The sequence below is a fragment of the Suncus etruscus genome, chromosome 2, assembly GCF_024139225.1.
Source record: "Suncus etruscus isolate mSunEtr1 chromosome 2, mSunEtr1.pri.cur, whole genome shotgun sequence".
Lineage (NCBI taxonomy): Eukaryota > Metazoa > Chordata > Mammalia > Eulipotyphla > Soricidae > Suncus > Suncus etruscus.
The window spans coordinates 127672315-127697777 of NC_064849.1; the positions used below are offsets into that span (position 1 = coordinate 127672315).

At 44.9% G+C, this 25463-nt stretch overlaps 3 protein-coding genes across 3 annotated transcripts in view; 1 reads left to right on the forward strand and 2 right to left on the reverse strand.

Annotated features, from left to right (window-relative positions):
• Nucleotides 1-2853: 2853 nt before the first annotated feature.
• AK6 (adenylate kinase 6) lies at nt 2854-24498 on the reverse strand. Its single transcript, XM_049768823.1, has 5 exons — nt 24438-24498; nt 22668-22760; nt 9655-9713; nt 8881-9026; nt 2854-3095 (listed from the first exon to the last, which is right to left on the reverse strand). The coding sequence occupies exons 1-5, from the start codon at nt 24463-24465 to the stop codon at nt 2903-2905; spliced, it is 519 nt and encodes a 172-aa protein (XP_049624780.1). The 5' UTR covers nt 24466-24498; the 3' UTR covers nt 2854-2902.
• Nucleotides 20496-22761, reverse strand: TAF9 (TATA-box binding protein associated factor 9). Its single transcript, XM_049768812.1, has 2 exons — nt 22668-22761; nt 20496-21493 (listed from the first exon to the last, which is right to left on the reverse strand). The coding sequence occupies exon 2, from the start codon at nt 21474-21476 to the stop codon at nt 20682-20684; it is 795 nt and encodes a 264-aa protein (XP_049624769.1). The 5' UTR covers nt 21477-21493; nt 22668-22761; the 3' UTR covers nt 20496-20681.
• Nucleotides 24499-24752: 254 nt separating the features above from the next.
• RAD17 (RAD17 checkpoint clamp loader component) overlaps nt 24753-25463 on the forward strand; it is a 40623-nt gene continuing 39912 nt past the window's right edge. The window contains exon 1 of the mRNA XM_049768765.1: nt 24753-24880. The gene's annotated coding sequence lies outside the window, so the exon portion shown is untranslated. The remainder of the gene's footprint in view (nt 24881-25463) is intronic.

Below are 25463 nucleotides of genomic sequence, written 5' to 3' on the forward strand. Positions count from 1 at the left end.
AGGAAAACAGTAGTAACAGGAAAGAGTAAGCAACTGTAGGGTTGGTTAAGAATGTATGTACTTATTTTTTGGTTTTGGGGCCCTCTCTCACTATTTCTATACTAATAGATCTATAAACAGTAAAAATTAAAATTGACTTGGAATACATTGACTTTATTTTTGATTTTAGGGTATTAAGGGCTTAATTATTTGTTCTGTACTCCTGATGGCAGTAGAAAACCAGATACAGTGCTGGGGACTGAAGACAAGTTCATCAAGGCAACATTCTAACTCTCCCTAACAAAACAAAAAATAAGGCAAGCACTTTAACCCATGTACTATCTCTCCAGCTCAAATATTATTTTTTTGGGAGGCCACATCAGCTATGCTCAAGAATTACTCCTGTCTCTGGTAGTACTGATGGAGTGGACAACAGGGGGTACTGGGGATGGAACCTAGGAGGGCTGCATGCAAGACAAGCACCCTACCCACTATACTCTATCCAGCCTTCACGCATAACTTTTATTTATTTATTTATTTATTTATTTATTTTTGGTTTTTGGGTCACACTCCGGGGCTAGTCCTGGCTCTATGCTCAGAAATCGCCCCCTGCAGGCTCAGGGGACCATATGGGATGCCAGGATTCTAACCACTGTCCTTCTGCATGCGAGGCAAACGCCCTTCCGCTGTGCTACCTCTTTAGCCCCCTAACACATAACTTTTCTTTTTTTTTTTTTTTTTTGGTTTTTTTTTTTTTTTGGGCCACACCCGGTGACGCTCAGGGGTTACTCCTGGCTATTGGCTCAGAAGTCGCTCCTGGCTTGGGGGACCATATGGGACGCCGGGGGATCGAACCGCGGTCCGTCCTAGGCTAGCGCAGGCAAGGCAGGCACCTTACCTCCAGCGCCACCGCCCGGCCCCAGCACATAACTTTTCAAGGAAGCATCTGTAATACATTTCTTTTATCCAGTTCAATTCAATGCTGATGGGCAAGGAGGCAGCAGGATGGGTGCCCAAGACCCTGACTGGGTGCAAATCTGAGTGCAAATCTCACTGTATCATTGCTCCCCCAGGTTTTCTGAGCCCTTAGTCTCTGCACATATATTGATCTTGACTCCAAACACTCAGGCCCAGAAGGCTACACCTGGTGGGTTTTTATTTTTTTTTTTTCCTTTTTCTTCTTTTGGTTCCTGCAATTGATATGTTCTCTAGGTCCACAAAATCTTCCTCAACCTTGACTTTGCCTATTCAGAGTCTTGGTTAAATTTTTTTAGGTCCTTTCCAGGGCTAAATCAGTGGTCCCCCACCTAACATGTTCTAGGCCCTGCCATATTCAGGCCAGTCAGCTGCTGCCTCCAGCATAACAGCTCTAAAACAGGTGCTCTGGCTCCCGTGCCATATAGACTTAATGAGTCACTCTGTTTCTGACATGAAGAACTCCATTTTCACTTCCCGTTTCATCACTCACTTGCTCCCTAAGCTGGCTTCGTGCTTTGCACCTGCTCCCAGTCTCCAGGCCTCCCCCACCCCAGGAATGCTGTCTGCTCTGCTCTGCTCAGGACCAGGAGTGACTGTGATTCCTCCCTTGCTCAGTCCGCTCAGCCCTTTGTAGAAGGCCCCCCTTTTCCCTGACTTAAGCAGCACAGACAATCCTAGGGCAGAGGCCCCCGTGTCTCATTGCCTGTGCCTAACAGATGTTCCAAAGAGAACAAAAAGGGAAATCCCGGGCTGGGGTATCCACCCCCCATACGAACCCCAACAGCTCTCCCTAGGCCAAGTGTTTGGCTCAAGAGCCACTTCAGCCCTCCCTGCTGACCCAAGGCTCATCACTTCTGACTCTCTACATACTTACAGGATGTTGCAAAATAATCCAGGCAGCTCCTGTACGCCCTTTAATGTGAAGAACACGGTCCACAGATCAAAGTGAATTAAGTGAAATATGTGTGCCAAAAAATCACAAGCCCTGCTAGGATTCCCCCAACTTTTCTACTGAGGTACTTTCCCTATTCCTGGACCTGTCGCTGAATATCAAATTGCAATTACTGAGCTTGATTGAGGAAAGCTTGGAAGGCTTTCCATGAATAGGAAAAAGAACGAACAACAAAGCACCATGCTAAAACGGAGAAGGGGAAAGGCAGAACGGTTTTCAATCCCTATTATTTCTTTCTCCGAAGCCAGTAACCCTAACCGTGGGGGAAGGGGCCAGTTGGCAGCTAGCCCACAACCAGTCAAGTTGTCCCAGCCTGCGCGATCCCGCCCGGGGTTCCCTCGGCACAGGGAACCTCGTGTTCCCTGCATCCCCGCCAGCCTTCCGCGAGCCCCGGGACCCGGGAGTCCGGCAGCCGCCCTCGCGCCCCCGACCGCGCGCTCACCCCGCACGGAACCTCCACGTTGCGAGCCGCCACCGCCACCGCCGCCGGGGACGCCCACACACGTGACCTCACTCCAAGAGCCACGGCCGGAAAGGACCCGCCGTCGGGCTCCCAGCCTGGCCCAGGGGTCCCGGGAGTCCCAGGAATGAAGCGAGCAAAGGCTGGACCCGGGGACACCGATGGAGGGAGTGCCCGGGAGGGGGCTCTCCTCGCACCCGCTGTGCACACTGGGGGGGGGGGGCTCGATTTTATTTTCTCTTTATACTTAAGTTCTATTTTAGGGAATCGCCACTTTATTCTGTAATAAAGTTACAAGCCATACATTTGGTCAAATTTATTCACTAGCAATGGAAACTTGAAAAGATAAGTGTTTTCTTCTCAATCCTTTATGTTCTCTTCTCTATAATCGAGATTTAGCTTTCCTTGGAAGGAAAAAACCCACAATAAACCTTTATATAATTCATCTTCTGCTCTTGCAATAGTTTTAATAAAATTGTACTAATAATTGATACCAAGGGCGAGAACTCTTATAAAGTGTCAATCTTATACTTTTAAGAGCTATGATCTTTGACCCACTGCTCAATCCATGTCGTTATCTGGTTGATATTATTCTCCAGGTCGTCTGGATTATTGCTGGCCAATTGATGCACTATTTCTTCTTTGTAGGATGCTAAAGCTTCTTCATAAAGAACTTGAAAAATTTCACACTGAATATTTTCTTTCAGTTTCTTCTCATGATAACCCCTAGAAGGCAAAGAGAAAGTAAGCAAACAAAAGCAAAATAGATGCCATTAATTGTAGTTTTAGGAACATTATTAGAGACTAGACACTTTGAAATGTAAGATTATACACAAAACAAAAAAAGGCCCAAATCTTCCATATTCACAATAGCAAATGGGAGACAATGCGGATATCTCTAGTAAATGAACGTGAAATATGGTCTATCCATACAATCGGACACTATTTGGTAGTAAAAAGAAATGATTTTTTGTTTTTTTCTTTTTTTTTCGGGGGTCGCACCCAGCAGCGCTCAGGGTTCCTCCTGGCTCTATGCTCAGAAATTGCTCCTGGCAGGCTCGGGAGACCATCTGGGATGCCAGGATTCAAACCACCATCCTTCTGCATGCAACGCAAACACCCTACGTTCACACTATCTCTCTGGCCCCCAGTAAAAAGAAATGCTACCACACAGATGAACCTTGAAAACATTACACTAGATGAAATCCAGACACTTAGAAGTGTTCACATTATTCCACATGGATGAAAAGTTAACTCACTGCAGGGCCAGTGAGACAGCAGAGTTCAGAGGGTGTTTTTCTTGCACACAGCCAACCCGGGTTCAATCCCTGGCATCCCATATTGTTCCCCAAGTCTGCCAGGAGTAATTTCTGAGTGCAGAGCCAGGAGCAACCCCTGAGCGCCACTGAGTGTGGTCCCAAAACAAAAACCAACCAAACAAAAAAGTTACTGGCTGCTTAAAGCTGGAAAACTTCAGAGAAAATGGGGAGTAGCTACTAATATGGAATTATTTCTTTGGAGATGACAAAATATTTTTAAGCTAGCTATAGCAGTGGAAACACAAATTCTGTAAATACACTAAGAACCAGTGAATTATAAACTTCAAATGAACAGATTATGTAGTATGTGGATTTAACTTTATAAAGCTACTTACTAACTTCATGTTTTGAATTTGGAGTCACACTCAGCAGTGCTCAGAATCCACTGAGATACTATAGATTAAACTTGGAGTTCCTATATGCAAGCATGTACTCCAACCTCTGAGTCACCTCCTGGATCCTCTTTTCTTTTTTGTTTTATTTTGTTTTAGGGCCACACCTGAGAGTGTTAAGGGCTTACTCTTGACTTTGTACTCAGGAATCACTCCTGGTATTGTTGAGGGAACCGTTGGCAATGCTGGAAACTGAATCCAGGTTAGCTGTGTGCAAGGCAAAAGTCCTTCTTGCTATACTATTTTTCTAGCTCTCTTTTAAAACATTAATAAAAAAAAAGGTGACTGTGACTTTTTTTCTTGTCTTTTCTTTTATAGTTTTTGGGTCACACCAGGTAGCATCAGGGAACTAAATGGGATGCCGGGATTGGAACCACCGTCCTTCTGCATGCAAGGCAAACACCTTACCTCCATGCTATCTCTCTGACCCAGACTGTGACTTTTTCAATAGTAAAGACTAGCTCCAACCAAGCTTTCTCCAGATGTTTGCCACTATGTTCCTCTGTGCATGGGTTTTTACAAGTATCCCATTCAATGATGGGATCAACAGTCAATCAGTCAGACTGACTACAATGAGAAACAGAATTCTGCTCTTGATTTTAGGCAGAATTTGGAGGTCTTCTCCCCAAGTCTGTTCTCTCAACTCTGCTGAATTCCCCATCTTCCCATTGCTTGAAACAAGAAAGTGGGAAAATATGTAGCATAAGAATGTCTTTCCTGGATTAAATCTGGTACTCTCTTAAGGAATTTCTCAAATATATATTATAGGTTATGAAATGTTGACTTATTATTGATGTGCTTTACACAATAGGAAAAAGCATGGCTGAATAGAATTGTTTTATGAATTACATTTTTTTTTGGGGGGGGCCAGACCCGGCGGTGCTCAGGGGTTACTCATGGCTGTCTGCTCAGAAATAGCTTCTGGCAGGCACAGGGGACCATATGGGACACTGGGATTCGAACCAACCACCTTTGGTCCTGGATCGGCTGCTTGCAAGGCAAACACCACTGTGCTATCTCTCTGGGCCTAATGAATTACATTTTACTAAATCAAACTGTACATTTAAGTATTCATTTATTCAGATAACAGTTTTGTATTTTAGAACATTTTCCTTCTTAGAATCAGAATACTGGTTTCAGATCTGATTTATGAGATAAAAAAATTTAGTCAGGCCCGGAGAGATAGCATGGAGTTAAGACATTTGCCTTTCATGCAGAAGGTCATCGGTTCGAATTCCCGGCGTCCCATATTGTCCCCCGTGCCTGCCAGGAGCAATTTCTGAGCATGGAGCCAGGAGTAACCCCTGAGCACTGCCGGGTGTAACTCAAAAACTACAAAAAAAAAAAAAAAAAAATTTAGTCAAGGGCCAGAGCGACAGCACAGCAATAGGGCATTTGCCTTGCATGCGGCCAAACCTGGACAGACCACGGTTCAATTCCTGGCATCCCATATGGTCCCCGAGATGCCAGGAGCAATTTCTGAGCACAGAGCCAGGAATAACACCTGAGCGCTGCCAGGTGTGACACAAAAACAAAAAATTAGTCAAGGTCATAGACTAGTCTCACTCATCTGTGGGTTTCAAAAAAAAAAAAAAAGTAAAGACATTATTGTAATAATCCCAAGGACAATAGAGTGAAGGGCCAAAGGACCAGCCCATAATATAAAGCTCACCACAAATAGTGGTTAATGCTCACCACAAAGAGTAATTAGGGAAATCACTACACTAACAACTAGCATGACAAAGTTAGTGAATGAGAGAAGTTGAATGCCTGTCTCAAAAACAGGCAGGGGATGGGAGGGGACGGAGATGGGGGGGCATTGGTGGTGGGAATGTTGCACTGGTGAAGGGGGGTGATCTGTTTTTGACTGAAACCTAAGCTACAATCATGCTTGTAATTATGGTGCTTAAATAAATTTTTTTTTGTTTTGTTTTTTTTTGGGCCACACCCGGCAGTGCTCAGGGGTTACTCCTGGCTGTCTGCTCAGAAATAGCTCCTGGCAGGCACAGGGGACCATATGGGACACCGGGATTTGAACCAACCACCTTTGGTCCTGATCGGCTGCTTGCAAGGCAAATGCCGCTATGCTATCTCTCCGGGGCCTAAATAAATATTTTATAATAAAAAAATTAGTCAAGGGGCCGGGCAGTGGCGCTAAAGGTAAGGTGCCTGCCTTGCCTGTGCTAGCCTTGGACGGACCTCGGTTCGATCCCCCGGTGTCCCATATGGTCCCCCAAGCCAGGAGCAACTTCTGAGCACATAGCCAGGAGTAACCCCTGAGCGTTACTGGGTGTGGCCCAAAAAAAAAAACAAAAAAAAAAAAACAAAAAAAAAATAGTCAAGTTGTGGATGTAGCTTAGCAGTAGAACACTGCCTTACATATTTGAGGCACTGGGTTTGATCCCTGATACTAGGAAAAAGAAAAGGGTGGAGAGATAATTTAAAAGACTAGAGTATATACTTTATATGTAGGAACCCTAGATTTGATGCCTATCATAGTCCTCTAAGCATCAAGTATCAACCAAAAAATATATTAGGGACAGGAGAGATAGTATAGAAGTTAAGGCACTTGCCTTGTATACACCTGACCTGGGTCTGATCCCCAAGAACAGAACCAGGAATAAAGTCCTGAGCACAGCAGGTTATGATCCCCCAAACAAACAAAACAGCAACAAAGCAAAACACCAAAATCAATAAAATAGTCTCATTTCTAAATAAAACTCAGTGTCACAATAGCATCACAATAGTGTCACAAAGTTTATACTCTAAGAATTTAAGGGGCTGGAGAGACAGCACAACAGCAAGGCATGAAGGCCTTGCATGAAGAAGGATAGTGGTTTGAATCTCAGCATCCCATATGGTCCCCAGAGCCTGCCAGAGGCGATTTCTGTGCGTAGAGCCAGGAGTAACCCCAGAGAGATAGCATGAAGGTAGAACATTTGCCTTGCATGCAGAAGGACAGTGGTTTGAATCCCGACATCCAATATGGTCCCCCAAGCCTGACAGGAGTGATTTCTGAGTTTAGAGCCAGGAGTAACTGCTGAGTGCTGCCGATGTGACCCACTCCCCCCACCCCCCAAAAAAAAAAGAATTTGGGGAGTCAAGCAGGAGGAGGTTTGGCAGGCCCACGCCATGCCGGAGGCCTGCTTGGCCAGGCCTAGGGGGGGTGCGGGATTTGGGTAACCCCAGCACCCCTCTGCCGCCTTGCTCCAGATCTCCAGGGCTTCCCCGGGCCACACCCCTGGGCAAGCCGGTGAGTTGGGTCCCTTGGTGGAGCTTGAAGGACCCTAGGCCTTCCCCCACTATCCATGCGGCTCCTTAGGGAGGGTCTGGGTGGGGCTCTGAACTTCTGTTCTCCCAGCTTCTTGAAGGATCTCTCCTTCCTGGGAGCCGGGAGTCTAGCAGGAGGAGGTTTGGCTGGCACTGGTAATCTCTGTCCAGTCTACATTTTCAAAATCGCGCGGGGGCGATAGCCCCTCGCGCACAAGAAACATTAATAGTACTCTCACAAGAAACATTAGATACTAATGTAGTACAATGTTACACCCTGAACATTGACATAAAGACCTGGCACAGGCCTCAGAAGAATGGGCATTCTCCATTTACCCCTTGATCTACAGAAGACATTTACAAAACATCCAAGGTTGTATATAACATCACCCGGAGGCATTCCTGTACCAGGGACGACCCTACAGCTGCTCTGACATCGATCTACTCAAAAGAGACATCCCTTAACACTGAGAAGACAACAAGAACAATGACCTGTTTACTGGACAGGGCTTGCTGTATTGCCCCTTTATGGTGAGGTTTGTCTATAACATCACCTGGAAGCAATCCTCTACCACGGAAGACCCTACCACTGCTCAGACATCGTCCTGCTCAAAAGAGACTTCCCTTAACACTGAGAAGACTTAACAACAACAACAACCTGCTTATAGGACAGGGCTTCCTGCATTCCCCTTTCATGGTGAGGTGAAACGAGAAGGCACTCCTCATCATGACTTCAATGTAGGACATGCAGATTCCAGAATCTTTAATACAGAAACATGAGACCAACAACAGAGACTGTGTGATAAGTGTGTTGGCGCTACGGACAATGTCTTGGAGCGAACGATAATTTTCCTGAGGCCTAGAGCTGGTCTTATGCCAGGAAACTTCAGGGGTAGGATCTCTTTGTATTTAGGCCAAGGCTATTCCTTTCCATGCCTCTCATATTTTGGTGGGCCTATGCAAACAACAATTGCCACTCTAACACCGTTTTTACTGTGCTCCTTTGACTCTAATCCTTAAAACACACCCACTTAAAATTTGAGGTTAACTTAAGCTAATATGCATGTACATGGAAATGTAAAAAACACTATGCCTCTAATGTTTAAGGAGTTACGTAAGTTTGATGGCTTTAGATTGCCTTGTGTGCTGTTAAGAAATATTATAATGTGCTACAATCTGGGGACTTGAGGGAAAAAGTAATTGCACATGGATTCTGTTTTATTTATCTTAACTTTCTTTGGTGAAAATTCAAAGTTAAGATATCAGCAAGGGGACTTCTTCTGATAATTATGTTATGGGTGATTGTCCTTCCACTGTAACTTTACCTTATCCTCTTTCTTTGCATCTTTTGTTCTCATAATTCATAATAAAAAATTATAAAAAAAAAAAGAATTTAAAAGAGGGATGACACAAAGGACTTGAATTACACTCTTCATATGTGGGTGTCCATCTGATCCCTGGCACCACATGGCCCCTAAACTGCTGAATGTGAGTGATTTCCCCAAAATAATTAATGTTTTCCTTTCTTACCTTGTTTCAAGTCTTTTGTACAACACTGTGTTATCTGTTCTCAGCACAAAAACAATATGAAACCAGCGCTCTGGGAAGAAATCACAACCATGATAATCTACAATAACTCCACCTTCTCTCATTTGGTTTTCTAACTCATCAACCACCTGTAAGAAAGTTTAAAAAAAAAAAAAAAAGATCAGAGCCTTGTATAGGAGATAAGGCACTTTTACTTTACATGTAGCTGACCTATTTCAAATCCCCAGCATTACACATTATGATCCCCTGAGCACTACCACCAGAGGTCACACCTGAGCACTGACTGCTAGGTGTCAGCGGGCAGAAGGATAAATAATACTGGGGTGGGGGTAGGGGGTGGTTTAAAGCACTTGCCTTGCATGCAGCTGACCTCAGACTCTTTGTTTTGTTTTGTTTTGTTTATTTTTTCTGGGCCACATCTGGCTGTGCTCAGGGGTTATTCTTGCTCTGCACTTAGAAATCACTCCTGGCTTGGGTGACCATATGGATGTCGGGGATCGAACCAGGATTGGTCCTGGGTCAGCTGCATGGCAAGAAAAACACCCTACCAGTGAGCTATTGCTCTGGCCCCTAACCCCAGTTAGATTCTATAGAATTGCATATGGCTCCTGAGCACTACCAGGAGTCATTCTGGAGTATATTCAAGAATAGCCCCCAAGCACTGCTGAATGTGGTCCCAACCTCTCCCACCCCCAGAATGGGTCAACTTTACTATTAATTAAAAAGTGTGTATTGCAAGAAAAAAATTGTACTTACTCTATCCTCATCTAAAATGGGACAGTTATACTCTTCATCATAGCCATCAAACAACTGCCCTGAAAGAAATTTATATTGGTTTATTAAAGTAGTATTTTCTAAATAATTTTCTCACTATTTGTAGACTTCCAGAATGGAACTTTATCCATTTAATTGACTAATGCTGAAGAAAGGCATTTATAATAATAGATGTCATCAACTCTGGATACAGCAATATCAAGCAAAATAGGAAAGTGTTATTAATTCAAATGGTCTAGAAAGAAACCTGAATAGCGACAGTACAGCAGGTAGGATAATTGCTTTGCACATGACTGACCAGGGTTCAATCCCTGGCTTCCATACGGTCCTCTCAAGCTTCACCAAGAGTGACCCCGTGGTGCAGAGTCAGTAGTAAGTCCTAAGCATTGCTGGTCTGACCCATAAACAAACAAACAAAAAAAGAGGTATGAAGAACATACCAACATCTGAATGTGTGGGCTGTTAGTAGAGGAGGAATGTTTTCTCTCTGTCTCACAATAAACTGGGAGCAAGAAGGAACACATGTACAGATCTATTCACAGTGGACTACATTCCAAATTTATTAGATCAATGAGTAAAAAAAATGTAGAGCAACTGTTTTTTTTTGGGGGGGGGGTCATACCCTTTGGCGCTCAGGGGTTACTCCTGGCTCTGTGCTCAGAAATTGCCTCTGGCATGCTCAGAGAGCCATAATGGGTTGCTGGAAATTGAACAGAAGTCCGTTGGGGTTGACAGCATGTAAGCATGTAGCCCTACCGCTGTGCTATCCCTACAGCCTCCCAGCAACTAGCTCTTGATTCTAAAACTGATATATAATCCTTATGGTATTGAGGAAGGAGAATCAGTGCCCTAATCCTCTCCCCAAAGCCAAGGCTAAGTTTTATTTCAGAAGGAAAAACAAGGGGCCGGAGAGATAGCATGGAGATAAGGCTTTTGCCTTGTGTGCAGGACGGTGGTTCGAATCCCGGCACCCCATTTGGTCCCCTGAGCCTGCCAGGAGCGTTTTCTGAGCGTAGAGCCAGGAGTAACCCCTGAGCACTGCTGGGTGTGACCCATAACCCCTCCCCCCAAATAATAGTAATAAAAGAATGAGAGAAGTAGAATGCCTGTTGTGGATAAAGACTGAGGTGGGGGAAGGTGGACATTGGTGGTGGGAATGTTGCACTGGTGAAGGGGATATTCTGTTTATGACTGAAACCCAACTACAAACATGCTTGTAATCATGTTGCTTAAATATTTATAAAAAAAAAAAAAAAAAAAAAAGAACTTTTTTGCTGGTGGAAACAGTGTTGTGAGGTAGGAGTGGTCTCCAGGCAGGGCCCAGAGTTAAACCCTGGACCTTGACTGTGCCAGGCATAAGTCACAACCCTAGCCTATAAAATCTTTTATTTCTGAAGTAGGAACAAGGGTTTTGTGATAATTGAGGAAATCCTTAAGATGACCAGGATGTTCTGCAGCTGCTGTTAGGTACACATCCCTTTCAAAAGGCCACATATGAATTTGTTGGCTACAATGTCCAGGAGCTATTCAACAGGCCATTCAACAGCTCTGCAGTGGAGCAGGTCTTCCATCTTGGGCACTCATTATAATTTTTCTGCCACGGGGCAGAGACTTCATTTGCATAGGACATCTAACGTGGTAGGCCTTAAAAGCCATGGTGGTGGTGCAAGATGACATTTTACTGTGACACTTTTTTTTTTTTTTTGGTTTTTGGGACACACTCAGCTGTGCTCAGGGGCCACTCCTGGCTGTCTGCTCAGAAATAGCTCCTGGCAGGCACAGGGGACCATATGGGGCACCGGGATTCGAACCAACCACCTTTGGTCCTGAATCGGCTGCTTGCAAGGCAAACGCCGCTGTGCTATCTCTCCAGGCCCACGCCCACTGTGACACTTTCTAAGTGATGAGATTCTCTTTGCACAGGGCTTACTCCTGGTTCTGTGCTCAGAAAATTACTGCTAGTGGATCTCAGGAGACCATCTGTGGTATCAAAGATAAAATTTAATGTAATCACATACAAAGCAAGAGCTTTACTGGCTGTATTTCTCCAGTTCCCCCTTTGAAATCTTAGTGGTACTTGTGGCTACCACAATAATTTTCCAACAAATCACAGCTGACTTCCAATGTTAAATCTTTAAGAAATGAAGCTGTTCCTACCCTCACCCTGAATTGCATTTGAGTGATCTCATGTAAGCTAAGACCAACCTTTCAGTCTTCTCCAAGTGCTAGATATAGAGCTAGCTCTTTTTCCAGTTTTGACACAGGTTGAAATGAGGTGAACAGGAGCATATATTGTCAAGTGAGGAAGGACAGTCCTGAGGGTTAGTGGAAGACAGGCATTTGCACTTCATCCTACCTTGAGAGTATGTGGACACATTCTAGACCCTGACCCAGCTTTCCAGCACCAGAGTTTGGCCTCAGGTGTTACTGTAGCAACTGTTCAGTGACAAAAAAAATCTAAAGAGTTCAGCTGTCTTGGACCAGGAGAGATGGAATGTAGTACCATGGAGGATGTAAATAGATTAGTGACTACTATTTTTTTTTTTTGGGGGGGGGGCACATTCGGCAGTGCTCAGGGATCACTCCTGGTTCTGCACTCAAAAATTGTTCTAGCAGGCTTGGGGAATCATATGGGATGTTGGGGATTGAACGTGAGTTTGTCCTGGGTTGGCAGCATTCAAGGCAAACGTCCTACCACTGTGCTTATCACTCTGCCCCTAGACTGATTATTTTTCCACATTCTTTTTTAAAAATGTGTTATTTTGAGGCCAGTGTGGTGGTACAAGTGGTAGGGTGTCTGCTTTGCATGCATTAACCTAAGACGGACCGTGGTTCGATGTAGTGTAGGTCAAAATCAAAAAAAAAAAAAAAGTGTATTTTCAGTGCCATAAATTCAGGTGATTAGACTATATGGAAACCTAGAACAGATGAATGTGAGGTTCTTTCATAGTTTAAGTATTAGCCTCTTAAAAGAACTAGTGAAACACTTTACTTTTGTTCTTTTAGGTACAGTGGGTGGTGCTCAGGGCTTACTTCTGGCTCTGTATATGGTGTGATTATATGGGGTGCACATTGGGTCCTTGGACACGTGCAAGGGAGGTATCCTACTTGCTCTGGCCCTAAGACTAGTAAAACCTTTTGAAAAAAACATAGTAATATTGACTTGTTTTCTGAGCAACACCCAGCAGTGCTCAGGGTTCAATTATTCCAGACAGGGGTTCAGGGGATTATATTGTGGTGCTTAAGATTGAAGCCATATCAGCTGCATGCAAGAAAAATGTCTTATCTGCTGTATAGTCTCTCCAACCCCAAAAACCGAAGTTCAGAATTTGTCTTTATATTGTAACACTTTAATACAATATACTTTATTAAGGTTGTGGCAAACCTGGCAGTGCCTGGGGGATACTTTGAACTCATTAGTCAAGGGTATCAGCAATGTAAAGGAGAACATGTAGAGCTTGGGGATGGAAGTTGAGGCTCCTGTATGCAAAACACACCGGTCCTTTGAGCCATTTCTTAGGCCTTGCACTGCAGTTCTTTTGGGGTCATACCTGGCAGTGCTCAGGGTTTATTCCTGGCTCTAGTTCTAGAATCTGGTGGTGATTATGGTACCATTTGGGATGTTGGGGCTTGAGTCCTAATTGGCTGAGCACAACACCCACAGTTCTATTTTCACATCCATGCTGTATTTAAGACAGGCTAAAATGAACAAGATAGTCTTTTATATGGGGCCGGGAAGGTGGTGCTAGAGGTAAGGTGTCTGCCTTGCAAGTGCTAGCGTAGGATGGACCTCGGTTCGATCCCCCGGCGTCCCATATGGTCCCCCCAAGCCAGGGGCGATTTCTGAGCGCATAGCCAGGAGTAACCCCTGAGCGTCAAACGGGTGTGGCCCAAAAACCAAAAAAAAAAAAAAAAAAGATAGTCTTTTATCAAAGTTTGCAATAAATGAGGACAGACAAGTTATCTAAAATACTGTGATAATTTTATGATGGTACGGCTCTTGGTGCTCTGGATACTACAAACATAGAGGATGGACACCAAATATGTTAAGAATACAAATTAGAGGGGCCGGATAGGTGGCGCTGGAGGTAAGATGTCTGCCTTGCAAGCGCTAGCCAAGGATCAGGACCGCGGTTCGATCCCCCGGCGTCCCATATGGTCCCCCCAAGCCAGGGGCGATTTCTGAGCACATAGCCAGGAGTAACCCCTGAGCGTCAAACGGGTGTGGCCCAAAAAAAAAAAAAAAAGAATACAAATTAGAATATTAAGGACTTTCAGAAGAAATTGATTACTTTGTTTGTTTTTGTGCCACACCTGGTGACACTCAGGGGTTACTCCTGGCTGTGCGCTCAGAAATTGCTCCTGGCTTGGGGGACCATATGGGACATTGCGGGATCGAACCATGCTCTGTCCTAGGTTAGGGCGTGTAAGGCAGAAACCCCACAGCTTACGCCACTGCTCCTCCTATGGTTCTTTTGTATTTTGGGTCACACCCAGTGGTGCTCAGGGGTTATTCCTGGCTATGCACTCAGAAATTACTCTTGGCAGTCTTGGGGGACCATGTGGGATGCTGGGGATTGAACCTGGGTTGGCCACGTGCAAGGAAAATGCCCTACCCAATGTGCTATTGACGTCCCCCCCCCCATTATGGTTCTTTTTTTTGTTTTTGGGCCAAACCCAGTAATGCTCATGGATTACTCCTGGTTATGTGCTCAGAAAATGCTCCTGGCTTTGGGGGACCGTATGGAACAGCAGCGATTGAATCCAGGTCCGTCCTGGGTCAGCCATGTGCAAGGCAAATGCCCTAAAGTTGTGCTATCACTCTGGCCCCCTCATTATGATTTTTGAAGAATATGATGCTGGGGATTCTAAGAATGGTTGGCACGTGCAAGGCAAGAGTCTTATCCCCTATACTCTATGTGACCCTTTCATTTCAAACTTTGGAGGTTAGAGTGGTAGTACAGCAGGAAGGATGTTGCCTTACACATAACCAACTTGGTTTCTATTCCCAATAGCACCCTACCCCAAACCCCACCAGAACTGATCCTTGAGCTTAGAGCCAGGCATAAGTCCTGAGCACCGCCAGGTGATCCCCAAAACAAATCAAAACTCAAATTTTGAAAGGGGAACAATCTATGTGACTTTAGAAAGCTTAGATTGGGGGGCCAGAGTGATAGCACAGTAGTAGGGCCTTGCATATTGGCTGACCCAGGACCAACACAGGATGGATTCCCAGCATACCATATGGTCCCCTGCCAGGAATAACCCCTGAGGGCAACTGGGTGTGGCCACAAAACCAAAAAGAAAGAAAAAAGAAAGAAAGAAGGAAGGAAGGAAGGAAGGAAGGAAGGAAGGAAGGAAGGAAGGAAGGAAGGAAGGAAGGAAGGAAGGAAGGAAGGAAGGAAGGAAGGAAGGAAGGGAAGGAAGGAAGGAAGGAAGGAAGGAAGGAAGGAAGGAAGGAAGGAAGGAAGGAAGGAAAGAAAAGGAAGGAAGGAAGGAAGGAAGGAAGGAAGGAAGGAAGGAAGGAAGGAAGGAAGGAAAAAGAATGCTTAGGTTGGAAGTCTAATTTATAGTTATTTAGAGGGGCCACAGTGGTGGCGTGGAGCGGTAAGGTATTTGTCTTGCTGGCGCTAGCCTAGGACAAACTGCAGTTTGATCCCCCCGGCATCCCATATGGTCCCCCAAGCCAGGAACCATTTCTGAGTGCATAGCCAGGAATAACCCCTGAGCATCACCAGGTGTGGCCCCCCAAAAAAAGCCAAAAAATAAAAAAATAGTTGTTTAGAATAACATTTCTCAACTGGGGAGGGGGCATTGGCCCCAGATAGGCCCTCAGAATGGTCCCCTAAGCATTGCCTGGACTAACCTCTGACTGCAGTCAGGAGTGGTAAGCCCAGAGCAATGCCAGGTATGCCTCCCCCCAAATTATATTCCAAGGGGGGCACAGGTGAAAACTGCATAAGTGGAGGAGCACACACAAGGCTAGGGGGCCAAAAGGTAGGACAAGGTGGGCACCAGGAAGGAAACAAGGTTGAAAAAAGGTTGAAAAACACTGGTCCAGACCCTGGATCTTGAGGCAACAAAAGATGAAACTGAGTTAAGGAACACTAGAATAGCGCAAACAGAAAGACATGGAACATGTGGAGAATGGCTGCAGCTGAAACTGCTATCTTGCCTCGGTTAGCAGTACAAATACCAGTCAGCTCCCCAGATATGAGGACCAGAAGGATTGGCTCACAGTATGAAGCTTACCAAAGTGATGAGTGCAGTTAGAGAGGTAACTACACTAACAACTATCATGCTATCTCTCCAGCCACTAGGCCCCTTGGTATAATTACTAAAGAATTATAACGAAAGAAAGCAATGAGTGGGGCACAGTAAGGTGTTTGCCTTGCATGCAGCCAAACGGGATTCTATCCCTGGCATCCCAGATGGTCCTCTGAGCCTACCAGGAGTAATTTCTGAGTGCAGAGCCAAGGAGTAACCCGAGTTCCACTGGGTGTGGTCCAAACCAAAACCAAAACCAACAAAAAAGAATAAAATTTAAGTCCTGAGTAAATAAGACTATTAGTGGGAAAGGTCATAATGAAACCATTCGACGAAGTTATTACAGTGAGCAGGCAGATGCTGATTGGGACAACAATGTCCATGAGGCCAAGGAAGTTCAATTTAAAGGGTGAATATATAAAATGCAGAATTTAAAGGAGGGATGACAGACTTTCTAAAGGAGACAGAAAATATTTCAGGCTGTATTAGTGATTGTCATAGTAATTGTCTTGCTGGGCCATAAACATTAAGATTTCAATTTTTTTTGGTTTTGGGCCATACCCATCAGTGCTTAAGGACTGACACCTGGCTCTATGCTCAGGTATCAAGCTTGCTGGGCTCAGGGGATCATAAAGGATGCCAGAGACAGAATCTAGATGGGCCATGCTCGTCCTTCACAATGTACTATCACTCGAGCCAGAGTTGAGTGCTAATTGAAATGGACTCACTGTAATCCACTGTAAATGATTCTATTATTTTTGTTTTGGGGCCACATGCAGCAGCGCTCTTGGGTTACTTCTGGCTCTACACTCAGAAATCGCTCCTGGCAGACTTGGGGGTACCATGAGATGCCAGGGACTGAACAGGGTCGGTCCAGATAGGTCGAGTGCAAGACAAATCCCCTATCTGCTGTGCTATCGCTCCAACCTGATACTATATTTTTGCTGTTCTTTTTGGGCCACACCTGGTGATGCTCAGGGGTTACTCCCGACTATGCTCTCAGAAACCGCTCCTGGCTCCTGATCCTATTATTCTGATATCTATGACCATTAGGGGGTAGAAAGAGCTGAAGACTGATAAACAGGTATCAGGAAAATTAAGGATGCTGGTTATGTTACGTATTTTTTTGTTTTTCTTTGGCGGGCCACTCAACAATGCTCAAGGATCACTCTTGGAGGGGCTTAAAGAACAATATGGGTGCTGGGATTGACTGAATGCAACACAAACACCTTACTTATCTCTCCAGCCCTGGTTATGTTTTAGTGCCACACACCCAGCAATTGTCAGGGGTTACTCCTGGCTCTATACTCAGGATTCACTCCTGGTAGTGTTCTGGGGACCGTCCATACAGGTTACTGGTGATATAATCCGAGTCAGCTACATAGCAAGAAAATGCTCTAAGCACTGTAATGGTATTATAGCCCCAGTAATTTTTATTAAACTATTTCACCTATTCACCACCACCCCCAGAATTTGGTTTAGAAAAGCATAAAAGTGCTTCCTTAAAAATACTGTAATTTCCCTCTATAATGGCTCCAATAGTTACTGTGCCTATGCAGGGGGGGAAAAGAAGCACAAAATAACCCTTTTATCTTATATATATTTATTTAATATTTTTGACTTTTCTGTTTTGATGTAGATATTGAAGTTGATGCCTCCAATTTTATTTTACCTTTCTCTTTCTTTTTGCACTCTGGCATGGTTTTATTTCAAGATGAGACTATTGTGTGGTGCTTGTCTTTATTGCTGTGGTGCTCACTGGATATTTTATTTGATATTTCTTTCTGTATTGTTGCAGTGTTTCAATTACCTTTTTCCTGTCCTCTCAGACTGAGGTTGAAAGCCATTAGAAGGATTCCGCCCATTTTCAGCTTATTTGATTTTTTTACCCCATTCTATTGCTTTCCTTTCCTTCAAACAAAACCACATAACTTGATCTAGCTCCGCCTCTCAAATAGAGGGGGGAACAAGGGAGGGTACCACTATGATAACAATAACAAATATATGATCCTAAGTAGTAAGCTAGACACAGAGGGGACCACTTATTCTAGCAGCCCAGGGGGTAAGGGTGGGGGATATGGGTTGCATGAAGGGAACGGGGGTGGAGGGAGGACAAATTTGGTGATGGAAATTCTCCTGATTCAATATTAATATGTACCTAAAATACTGTGAAAGATATGTAAGCCAATATGGTCAAAATAAAAACTTAAAAAAAGGGGCTGGAGAGATAGCATGGAGGTAAGGCGTTTGCCTTTCATGCAAGAGGTCATCGGTTCGAATCCCAGCGTCCCATATGGTCCCCCGTGCCTGCTAGGAGCAATTTCTGAGCATGGAGCCAGGAGTAACCCCTGAGCACTGCCGGGTGTGACCCAAAAAACCACAAAAAAAAAAAAAAAAAAAAACTTAAAAAAAATACTGTAATTTACAAATTACTAGTATGACAAAACTCCACTTAGCCATATTTGTGTAAAGCAAGGTGCTTTGTGGTCTTTTTGGGGGGGAGAAAGGGGTTAGGGGCCAAATTGGCTCTATACTCAGGGATCACTCTTTACAATATTTCGGGGACCACAGGTATTGCTAGGGATTAAACCCAGGTGCCTGTATAAAAAGCCAATGTCCTTCCACTGTAAATTTTTCTGGCTCAAGGTATTTTTATGGCGGTACTCAGCACCAGAAGTACAATATGCACTGTCAGAGATCAATTGGATCTCTATATTTGCTATATGCAAAACATGTACCTATACTATCTCTCTGGCTTCACTTCTGAAATTATATTGGTAATTGTTTTGGGAGGTGGAAGCTTGGAGAACTTTCTTGTCAATAGTAGTATCCCAACCTCATGACAACAGCAGCACAACCCCAGCACATTCCAGTTCTGACTGCAATATAGGCCAGATACCTCATTTTCTTTTGGGGTGGGAGACACCCCACAGTAGTGTTCAGGGATTACTCTTGCTGTGTTAAAGGTAACGTAAGTGGCATTGATTTCGGGGAGAGCCATGTACAAAGTGCTTTAACCCCTGTATTATCTCTGGCCTGTTTCAGATTATTTTTCAGATAAAATCAAATGATATCAGGGGAACTACATAGGGAGAATCTGAACATTATGAAGAACCTTACAAAGTACCTTGTCTAATACCATGTCAAGTTAGATAAAAAAAATTAAGGGGGGGAGTGTCACACCAGGAAGCCAGGGGTTACTCCTGGCAGGCTAGGAGGACCATTTGGGATGCCGGGATTCAAACCAACGTCCTTCTGCATGCAAGGCAAATGCCCTACCTCCATGCTATCTCTTCAGCCCAGATCAGAAATTTTTTATCTGGCATTAGAAACACTTTTGCTTCAATGTCACCAATGGGATACAAAAAGGATGGGAGAGGCCAGAGTGATAGTAGTAGGGTAGGATGTTTGTCTTACACATGGCAGACCTGAGGATTCAGGTTTGGTCTGCAAAATCCCATGTCTCCCGAGCCTGCCAGGAGCAATTTCTTTATTCTTTTTTGGTTTTTGGGTCATACCCAGCAGTGCTCAGGGGCTACTCCTGGCTCTACGCTCAGAAATCGCTACCAGGAGCAATTTTTAAGTGCAGAGCCAGGAGTAACCCATGAGCGATGCAGGGTGAAGCCCATCCCCCCCCAAAAAAAAGAGGATGGGAGGAAAATTACTGAGTACAAGGAAAAGAAAATTCAGTGAAGAAGGTGAATCTCTGATAATGGATTACTTGATCCTTTCAAGGGTATTTATGATAGATCATATAGCAACTTTTATTTATTTTTGCGTGTCAGCTTTTTTTTTGCATAGCAACTTTAATATTTAAAAATTTTAGTAGTTGGGACTGGAGTGAAAACACAGGGCAGGGCATTTGCCTTGCATGCAGCCAACCTGGGATGAACACCGGGTACAATCCCTGGCATCCCACATGGTTCCAAGTCTACCAGGAGCGATTTCTGAGCACAGAGCCTGAGCACTGCTGGGTGTGGCCCCAAAACAAAATAAATAAAAATGTTAAGTGGGGGCCCAAGTGATGGTGCAGTGGTAGGGCATTTGCCTTGCACGCAGCTGATCCAGGATGGATCTAGGTTCAATCCCCCGGTGTCTGATATGGTCCCCCAAAACAGGAGTAACTGGAGTAGCACTGGTTGTGAACCAAAAAAAAAAAAAAAAAAAAGTTAAGTGGGCAATTTCAACTGGAAACATGATTGAAATAGACCATGTTATGGAAATCAACTTGTCAAAAAGAGCAACTCAGTAACATTTCAGGATAGTATAAAGAATTAGACACATGGCCCCTTTCCACCTAAAAGTTTTCACACAATCCAGATCCCTACACGTTATATAAACCAAACATTTACTGATAATAAATCACAAAGAAATTTATTTTAAAACAAAACTTTGAGTTACATGATCCCCACATTTGAAGAAGCTATGATCCAAACATCTAAAGACACTAGCGGTGACATGCTAGTGGTAATGGCAACTTAAGAGTTGTTGTTGTTTATTCCTGTTAGTGTCGAGGTAAACTGCTTCTGGAAATACCAAAAGTACTAACAATCAAATTGATAAATGAAGACTTTATTTTATAAAGGTCAATGAAAAACCATTTTTAAACTTAAGGAAAATCCAACACAAATGTCAAAATATGGTAATTATATTTACTCAAAAATTTAATATTCAGCATGCACTTTCTTATCTCAATGCAATTAACTCAAAGCCAAGTACACATTACATGCTTCAAAGCTAGATTACAAATTATCATAGTCATCGTCATCATCATCATCGTCATCATCATCTTCACGTTTCCTTTTCAATGCATTTGCCGATTCACTGGCAGTATTTTGTGATGACACCATATTTGTGGTAATAAGAATGTTTTTGGACCCTATTAGTGATGGGTTAATAAGGACATTCTGAACTGTTGATGCTGTAGGGATTGATGCTTTTACAGCTGGGGTCTGTGAGGTGGGCATCTGCACAGTAAACCTTTGCCCTGTGAGGGACATTGGAGCCCCTACTTTGGTTGCAACAGACATTGTTTGTGGGGTTGGTGTACCAAGCGTAGGAGTACTTGGTCTGCTAGTAACTGAACCAACACTTAACCGCGGAACTGTTATTCTTCCTGCAGAAGTAGATGCTTTTTTTTGTAAAGACTTAAGTCTATAGTTTGGTGCAGTCAAGCAGTATCTATCAGGTGGTAACCTAGGGCCAGAATATGGCTTGATCAATGGCAAAGGGGTCTGATTTCTCTGCCTTGCAATATCCAATAAAAAATCTCTTGGGGGAGGAGATGTAAAAGACTGGTCAGCCCGACATTGGATTGCCAATCGCACATCATCTGCATCAACAGTAGCTTTCTTAGCATGACTCGAATAAATTTTTGCATCATCTAAAATTGTAGTCACATATCGGAAGGCAAACTCCAGCATCTGATTTATAACTCTCGGCTCATATTCTGTAATCCCCATATCCTTCAGGATTTGTGCCATCATCTGTGCATCTTTCGGCATGCTCTTGGGAGAAGCCATCTTGCCAGTCTCCATGATTTCCGGTGATCAGACTTTAGATCATTTGAAAAAAATAGGCATATTAGATTAAACCTAAAATAGTTACCTCAGCAACTATTTTGTCAGGAATTTATAATCATTTATCAAAAAATTAAAACACATGCAAATTTTTTAGATTTTTGAGGCACTTAAAAATTCTCCCTAAACTTTACTGAACTTTTTATACTTCATGTAAATTATTATAAAAAAAAAGATGAAGACACAAACAAGGGATAAAAGATTTGGTGAAAGGGCTGGAGCGATAGCACAGCATGTAAGGCGTTCACCTTGCCAACCCAGGTTCAATCCCTGGTATTCATATGGTTCCCCAAGCCAGCTAGGAGTAATTTCTGAACACAGAGCCAGGAGTAACCCCCAAGCACCGCCAGGTATGGCCAAAAAAAAAAAAAAAAAAAAAAAAAATACCACCAAAAAACAAAGGAACTAAAAGACTTGGTGAAGATGGGGTAAAATACGTAAAAACGAATCATTTAAAGATATATGCAGCTGTGTGCAGGCATAAAAACTATGAAACTAAATTTTTTTTTAGTGAAACTAATTTCAGATATTAAAAGACAGTTACAGGCGACTATTAAAAATAATCTAACCTGGGGCTGGGGATCTAAGGGAGAGTGTATACTCAATGTACCCACATAAGACCCAGGCACTCTCCCCTTTCCCCACCGAAGTCTCTAGTAACAACAGCAAAAACAATTATCCTTTCAGCACCACCCAAACCTTATTGGGCAGCCAAATTCCAAACATTCTTACTCTATTCACATTCACATTCTGGCTAACCTAAGTGCAATCTCATCAAGGCTGTAGTCTTTCCACTGACAATTGTCCATAGGAACTGTGAGTCTTAGAGTGGCTAGAGTGCGGGGCCAACAGCCAAAACAACCAGGATACATTACTGGAAACAATATTTTTCTTTCTGAGAACCCAATAAAGTATCAATAAATTGTAATCATCTTTCCTGTTTTTTCTTCCCTCTCACAACACAAGCTCTCTACAGTATTTTCTTAAAAAATAATAAAACTAGGGGCCGGAGAGACAGCATGGAGGTAGGGCATTTGCTTTGCATGCAGAAGGACGGTGGTTCAAATCCCGCCATCTCATATGGTTCCCAGCCTGCTAGGTGTGACCCAAAAACAAAATAGAATAAACCTAAACTAAGGTGTCCCTTACCTTCTCGAGCTAAATCGCCCACATTAATGTATTTCAGTCCAGATCTTGATGCAAGTTCTTTGCCCAGTGTAGTTTTTCCAACACCTGGAGTACCTGTAGACAATCACAGAAATATTGTATATGAAACTTATTATATATGTTGGCCACCTACTCATCTTTAACTAAAATGAAGTTTCTTTCTTTTTTTTTTTTTTTTGGTTTCTGGGCCACACTGGGTGATGCTCAGGAGTTACTCCTGACTATACACTCAGAAATCGCTCCTGGATTAGGGGACCATATGGGATGCCAGGGATCGAACTGCAATTCATCCTAGGCAGACGCCTTACTGCTTGCGCCATTGCTCTGGCCCCTAAAATGAAGTTTCTTTTTGTTTTGTTTTGGTTTTGGGTCACATCCAGCAGTGCTCAGGGGTTACTTCTGGCTCTTCGCTCAGAAACCACCCTGGCAGACTCGGGGGACCATGTGGGATGCTGGGGCTCGAACTATCAACCTTCTGCATGCAAGGCTAACGCCTTACCTCCATGCTACCTCTCAGCCCCAAAGTTTCTTAATTAGTAATCCCACACCCTATGACTTAATCTAATCTACCCAAAGCCTGTTAAAAGATCTTGGGCCCGGAGAGATAGCACAGCTGCGTTTGCCTTGCAAGCAGCCGATCCAGGACCAAAGGTGGTTGGTTCGAATCCCGGTGTCCCATATAGTTCCCCGTGCCTGCCAGGAGCTATTTCTGAGCAGACAGCCAGGAGTAACCCCTGAGCACCTCTGGGTGTGGCCCAAAAACCAAAACCAAAAACAAACAAAAAAAAAGAGCTCACCTACTGTATCTGATTCTACCAGAAGAAGGATTGAGCAACTCAGGCTGCCACCCACCAAAATAAATAAACACTCCCAAACTAGCCACTTTCTATAAACTACCGTTTAGTTGGGAAAAAATTAAACTACTTTTGAAACATAAGAAAATTCCATGGGATGGGGCCGGAGAGCTAGCATGGAGGTAAAGCATTTGCCTTGCATGCAGGAGGGTGGTTCAAATCCCAGCATCCCACATGGTCCCCCGAGCCTGCCAGGGGCGATTTCTGAGCATAGAGCCAGGAGGAACCCCTGAGTGCTGCAGGGTGTGACCCAAAAACCAAAAAAGAAAAAATAAAAATAAGCAAAGTCAGGTCTCTAAAGTGCAACTCAACCAACACACACGCACAGTTCATCAGTCACACTCTGCCAGGAACGGCCGGAGTGTGACCATCAATAAGAAACAAGGTGGGGGGGGGGGAGCAGAGAGACAGCATGGAGGTAGGGCGCTTGTTTTGCATGCAGAAGGACGGTGGTTCGAATCCCGGCGTCCCATATGGTCCCCCGAGCCTGCCAGGAGAGATTTCTGAGCATAGAGCCGGGAGGAACACCTGAGCGCTGCCAGGTGTGACCCCAAAAGCAGAAAACCAAAACAAGGTGGCGGGCGTGAAGCAGCCCGGAAAAGGCCTCCGAGCACCTCGCCCCGCCCCCCCAGGACACCCAGGGTCACTTGACAGCTCCAAGCCAGACGGGTCGGGAAGGAGGCGATGGGGCCGCTGCTCCTTCCCTCCCCTCCCCCCTAGCAGCAGTGGGCGCGCGGGCGCCATTCCGGGCCCCACCAGACGCTCCCGCCTCCCGCCACACAGCCCCAGCTCGCGCGCAACTAGCCCCCCCGACTTCTCGAACCCTCCGTCGCCGAGGCTTCGGGCGACCCCCGGGACCCGCGCCGCCGGCCAGCCCCTCCCCGCCGCGCGCCCTGACCGGTGAGCAGGATGTTCGGGCGCAACATGGTCCACGGCGTAACGGCTCCCGGAAGCGGAAGTGCCCGACCTCGTGGGCGGGGCCAGATGCGGCGGGCCGCCGTCGCGCCTGGACGTCACGGGTCCTCGACGCCGGCGACCCGCTTCCGCCTGTCTCGTTTCTCCACCGTGCGTGAGCTGGTCTGTGGCGCAGAGCGGTTGAGCATTCGGCTCAGGCAGTGCGCCGGACGCCTAAGTCGCGCGCGCCTCTCTAGGCGGCCCCGCCTCTCGGCTGCGTCGCGAAGGCGCCGACCAGTGAGAAAGGACCCCGGGAGGAGGGAGTAACTCGAGAGGTTCGGCTTTGAGCCCAGACAGGGCTGGGTGAGTTCTGCTCTTTTATCTGCAGAAGAATCAAGGCACCTCAGTTCCTTTTCCAGCGAGGTCACGGCAGCTCCCCAAAAGTAAGTCGGCCGCGATGGCGGCTTTTCTGTGTGTTAAGTCCTAAAGAGGCGAGGAATCCATCTCTGCCTTCATGCCTTCCCGGGCTCCCTTGGCTCCTCCTCCCGACGAGTCCATCACGATTGGGGCTGAGGGGTGGAGGGTTTCGAACTCAGTCCTGGAACTGGGGATGCACGACGTGTTCTTCTTCTCTCGCCCTCAGAGAGCAAAAGTGGTTCTGGGGAGAACGTTTGAGCATATGGTCACCCGTGTGGTGTGTAAGGTGGTAGAGAGTCGAGCTAGTCAGTTTCTTGACAGCGCTCCTGCCTCTCTGACGTCTCATTTCTGGGACGGTGTCATCGAGGCCCGTTAACCAGTTTTTTTTTTTTTCCTAAGTAGGTCTTGCTCGATCTTGTTTTCGGGGAGCCCCTGTGGCCTTCTGCGTGGCTTTCAGATCGTGACAACCTTGTTACCACTGCCCACTACATTCATTCCAATAGGTGTTATTTCCACCTACGCAACCTTCTTTGTCATCCCCCCCCCAAATTTCAATTTTTTAATTGAGAGTTGCATTCCATAAATTATGTATTCCAACATATTATGAATCAAA

What these genes read in the sequence shown, in the direction of transcription:
- TAF9 (XM_049768812.1), bottom strand. Translation starts at nt 21,476, where the DNA reads ATGGAGACTGGCAAGATGGCTTCTCCCAAGAGCATGCCGAAAGATGCA.
- AK6 (XM_049768823.1), bottom strand. Translation starts at nt 24,465, where the DNA reads ATGTTGCGCCCGAACATCCTGCTCACCG. An exon ending in GGGCGATTTAGCTCGAGAAG is followed by an intron (nt 9,714 to 22,667) that starts GTAAGGGACACC and finishes AATTTCTTTCAG; the next exon opens with GGCAGTTGTTTGATGGCTAT. An exon ending in CCATTTTAGATGAGGATAGA is followed by an intron (nt 9,027 to 9,654) that starts GTAAGTACAATT and finishes ACTTTCTTACAG; the next exon opens with GTGGTTGATGAGTTAGAAAA.